Here is a 4,886-nt window from a genome sequence, read left to right on the forward strand (position 1 = left end):
TGCTGGTTCTCTCTCTTCAAGAGAAGCCTTTGGAGTTTCTCCCTACTGGAGTTCAGGCTTACTAGCCCTTAACAGGGCTCTGTAATCACCAGTACCAGGGTTCCCCACTACAGGGCTACCTCTGCTCTTCTCAGCCCTAGGCACTGATAAAACCCCTGCCATTTTATTCTGCCCTGATCTGTTCTCAGATGCCTCCTTGCCTTGTGCAATGCTCCCACAGGCTGTTGTTCCTTCTTCTGCCCTGAGCTGCTCCCGAAGGCCTCTGTACCTCAAGCAATGCTCCAATGGGCTGCTGATCCTTCTTCTCTTCTGGAAAGCCTCTAAGAGTACTCTACTTGCTGAGGTTCAGAAAAACCAGCCTTTAATAGGGTTCTACAACCACCAGTAACAGGGCTTCTCCTCTAGAGAGCTACCTCCCTTCTTAGCTAGAAGCTAAGACCATTCACGAAAGGTAAACAGAACCAAACTCTACAGTGAATTCCCAACCATACCTTCAATCTCCCCCTCCTCTAAACTTGTGTGGAGCTCTCTCCATTCAGGGTGTACATCATGGATCCCACAAGCTTTATTCTCTTCAGTGAATTAATCCACTCATAATGTATAAAAGAGCTCCCAGCATTCTGCCTGTCTGTCTCCACTTATAGGTAGGCAGAGCTGTGGAACCTGCCCCTCTTGCAAATGCAGCAATGTTCAAACAGTTACATTCCTGCAGCTCTACTAAGGCAAGCAAACTGACAGTTAAGAACTCAGGAAGAATAAACTGTATGTGTTTCAAATAACTTTACCAGGATTTCTTCTCTCACCTTATTCTCAATAAACCCACCCATGGAGAGGTCAATAAGTATTCAGCAGATAGGAAGAGAAGTAATTATTTTATTACACAGAATAACTTGTATATTACACCATAGGATGCTCTTACCTCTTTTCTGTCAGCGAAGTGTAGATAACCCCCTCTCTGTCTCTGTGCTTCTATGCCTGTAATTACAGTGTCATCTTCAATGCCAGAAACTGACAGAGACAAGAATTTTGATCCCACCAAAGAATCAAGGAAAATTTTTAAACAAACAATACAGGACAGGACAGGAGGTTAGAATGTACATTGTGTGAAAGAAGACTCAGAAACCGATTGGTTGAGAGGAAGGCAGACAAAATAAGGAAAAAAGGTATGAACAGATAAAGGAAGAAGTGTTTATTTGTTTGTGTATATGCTGGTCGAGAGGAGATGTTGAGGGAAATGATGGGTCAGGAAAGATTTTGAAATTAGGAAAGGCAGGAGAAGGTGAGTTGGGTGGGGATATTTGCAATGAAAGTCTGAGAGAAGCTGAGAAGATTAGTAGAAAGAGTTTGGGGCAAGGGAAAGGCACATTGAAAAAAGGAAGGAAGAAATATAATAGAACTGAAGGGATCAGGGAGTTTGGGGATGGAGTAAAGGGGTTGGAAAATATGAACAAGGGAGAATAAGGAAGAAGATAAGACAGCAAAGCAGAGATGGAGATAAACATGCAGGGTCGTAAGTACATTTGTACAAAAAATATAGAAAAAAAACTCACAGATAATGTAGAAACAACCTATGCTAACCAATAGGCATTGAGAGAAATAGATTTATTCTATAATTTCAATAGATAGAACAGGATAACTAGTTTATTTTCTCACTGCCTGACATATGTTGGGTGGGGCAAACTCCCTTGAACTGGAATATAGAGTAATTTTGTTCTAATCCAAGATAAGTTTAGGTAGAAAATCGTTAGACCTCACATTTCATCTGATTTTAAAACCTATATTTTATGTAGTATCAGGAAATACAGGCTATACTTTCTTCCATGAGAGCATAAGAATTGTCATTTTGGGTCAGACCAAAGGTCCATCTAACTCAGCATCCTGTTTCCAACAATGGCCAATCCAGGTCACAAATATCTAACACAATCTCAGGAACTAGCAAGATTCCATGCTAGTTAACCTCAAGGGTAAACAGTAGCTTTCCCCAAATCGGTTTATGGACTTTTCTCCCAGGAATTTGTCCAAACCTTTTTTTTTTTTAAAAAAAAGCTCAGCAATGCTAACGGCTTTTACCACATCCTCTGGCATTTGGTCTCGAGAGGAGCCAGCATTTGTTTATTAGACTACTGCATTCTGCTTCTTGCTAGCCTCCCACTTGGTCACCTCTCCCCTCTCCAATCGGTTCAAAACTCTGCTGCCCATCTCGTCTTCTGCCAGGGTCGCTTTACTCATACTACCCCTCTCCTCAAGTCGCTTCATTGGCTCCCTATCCGTTTTCGCATCCTGTTCAAACTTCTACTAACCTATACATGTACTCACTCTGCTGCTCCCCAGTATCTCTCCACACTCGTCCTTCCCTACACCCCTTCCCGTGCACTCCACTCCATGGATAAAGCCTTCTTATCTGTTCCCTTCTCCACTACTGCCAACTCCAGACTTCGCGCCTTCTGTCTCGCTGCACCCTATGCCTGGAATAAACTTCCTGAGCCCCTACGTCTTGCCCCATCCTTGGCCACCTTTAAATCTAGACTGAAAGCCCACCTCTTTAACATTGCTTTTGACTCGTAACCACTTGTAACCTCCTCTCCTCCTTCCTGTACACATTAATTGATTTGATTTGCTTACTTTATTTTTTTGTCTATTAGATTGTAAGCTCTTTGAGCAGGGACTGTCTTTCTTCTATATTTGTGCAGCGCTGCGTACGCCTTGTAGCGCTATAGAAATGCTAAATAGTAGTAGTAGTAGTAGTAATTTGTTGTGCACTGCTCCCCCCTCACATGCCAGGACACCAACCGGGCACCCTAGGGGGCACTGCAGTGGACTTCACAAATTGCTCCCAGGTGCATAGCTCCCTTACCTTCGGTGCTGAGCCCCCCAACCCCCCACCATAAAACCCACTACCCACAACTGTACAGCACTACAATAGCCCTTAGGGATGAAGGGGGCACCTACACAGGAAAGATCACATAAGGGTGTTCTGACCACTTTCTAATTCAGTTGGGTAAAAGGACCCCTTAGTACATGCAAAAACAAACAAAATGCAAGAATCAAAAAAGAAAGTCAGGTTCTTTGAACTATGGGTAAGTTACGATGGGTTTTGAGGGTGCTGAAATATATGGCATTGAACAGGGGTTAGGAGATCCTACGGTTATGCTCAGTTAGAGAAGAGTAGCATAATAAGCAGAGGAGAAAATTTCTGAATGTAATATTGCATCCTCATTTTCCTATACATTATAGGTGGAAAAATGTGATATTGTAGGCCTGTTTTTTTTTCTTATTTTTTGCCTTATATTTGCAAATGAAAAAGATAAATGTTTCAGTTGTTATGACTTCATCTGAAATTGAAGTGTTAATTTGTAGAATTCTCTTACTTTTGACCTACAGAAAGGGACACTTCTTATCATTGTCCTTATGAATGTTTTCCTCTGTTATTAAATTTGATTTTCTATACCAAGAGGATAGATATGGAGCAGAGGAACCAGAGCGCAGTAAATGAATTTCTTCTCCTGGGCCTCACAGAACATGTGGAACTAAGAAGTCTTCTGTTGATAGTGTTCCTGATAATGTACATGATGAATCTGTTGGGAAATGGAACCATGATCTTAGTAATTGCTGCTAACTCACAGCTCCACAGCCCCATGTACTTCTTCCTTTGTAATTTGTCTTTTGTGGACATGTGTTTCAGCTCAGTCACAGTCCCCAAAATGTTAAGTAACCTCATCTTTAACTCCAAGACTATCTCGTTCTCTGAGTGTTTTGCCCAACTCTATTTCTCCATTTTCTTTGCTGGCACAGAATGTATACTCCTTTCCATGATGGCTTATGATCGTTATGTTGCCATCTGTATTCCACTGCATTATATCACAATAATGAACAAGAAGTTATGTCTAAGTATGTCTGCTGCTTCTTGGACCATCAGCCTTTTACATGCTTTGTTGCATACACTGTTGCTATATCGGCTTTCCTTCTGTAAGTCCAATGAGATCCAACACTTCTTTTGTGACCTTGCAGCACTGCTAAAACTATCTTGCACAGACACTTTCATTAATGAACTGGTGATCTTTGCAGAGGCTTCGCTGTTAGCAATGCTACCCTTCTTGATTATCCTGATCTCCTACATTCACATTATCACTACCATCCTGAAGATCAAGTCTACGGGAGGAAGATGGAGGACCTTCTCTACCTGCTCCTCCCACCTCACAGTAGTAACACTTTTCTATGGGACACTTTTTTTTATGTATTTCCGGCCTTCTTCCAGCTATTCCATGACAAAGGACAGGGTCACCAGTGTGGTATATAATGTGTTGTCTCCCATGATCAACCCATTCATCTACAGCCTGAGGAACAGAGAGGTGAAGATGGCCCTGAAGAAAGCCTTACAGAGAAAAGGTTCTTCTTCCAGGAGATGAACATTTTCCAAAAAAACACTATTTACATTCCTACTAGTTCCATTTTGGATATCATTTGTAAGTTATAGTAGCTGAATCATAAGTTTTTTCCAGTCTCCTCCCACCTCAGATATCTTCAGTTCTTCCTAGAAAGAGACAACAGAATGCCATATCTTCATACTTTTAAGCTCAATTGAATTTTTTTTTGTTACATTTGTACCCCGCACTTTCCCACTCATGGCAGGCTCAATGCAGCAGGCAATGGAGAGTTAAGTGACTTGCCCAGAGTCAGAAGGAGCTGCCTGTGCCGGGAATCAAACTCAGTTCTTCAGTTCCCCAGGACCAAAGTCCACCACCCTAACCACTAGGCCACACCTCCACTGTAGTGTAAAAATTGTCAATTTTTTAAACTCATAACTTTCAGGAAATTTGATTTCAGTTTTCTAAAAGAAGTAGCATTAGAGTAATTATATGATTCCCCAGTAAAGGCACAAAGATGCC

At 41.8% G+C, this 4,886-nt stretch overlaps 1 protein-coding gene across 1 annotated transcript; it reads left to right on the forward strand.

Moving 5' to 3' along the window:
• Positions 1-3,554: 3,554 nt before the first annotated feature.
• On the forward strand, positions 3,555-4,406 carry LOC115461940 (olfactory receptor 1-like). Its single transcript, XM_030191991.1, has one exon. The coding sequence runs from the start codon at positions 3,561-3,563 to the stop codon at positions 4,404-4,406; it is 846 nt and encodes a 281-aa protein (XP_030047851.1). The 5' UTR covers positions 3,555-3,560.
• Positions 4,407-4,886: the final 480 nt, after the last annotated feature.

The sequence above is a fragment of the Microcaecilia unicolor genome, chromosome 2 (assembly GCF_901765095.1).
Source record: "Microcaecilia unicolor chromosome 2, aMicUni1.1, whole genome shotgun sequence".
Classification (NCBI taxonomy): Eukaryota; Metazoa; Chordata; class Amphibia; order Gymnophiona; family Siphonopidae; genus Microcaecilia; species Microcaecilia unicolor.

Excerpts from the sequence above, each read along its gene's own strand:
- LOC115461940 (XM_030191991.1), top strand. The coding sequence starts at position 3,561 with ATGTACATGATGAATCTGTTGGGAAATGGAACCATGATCTTAGTAATT.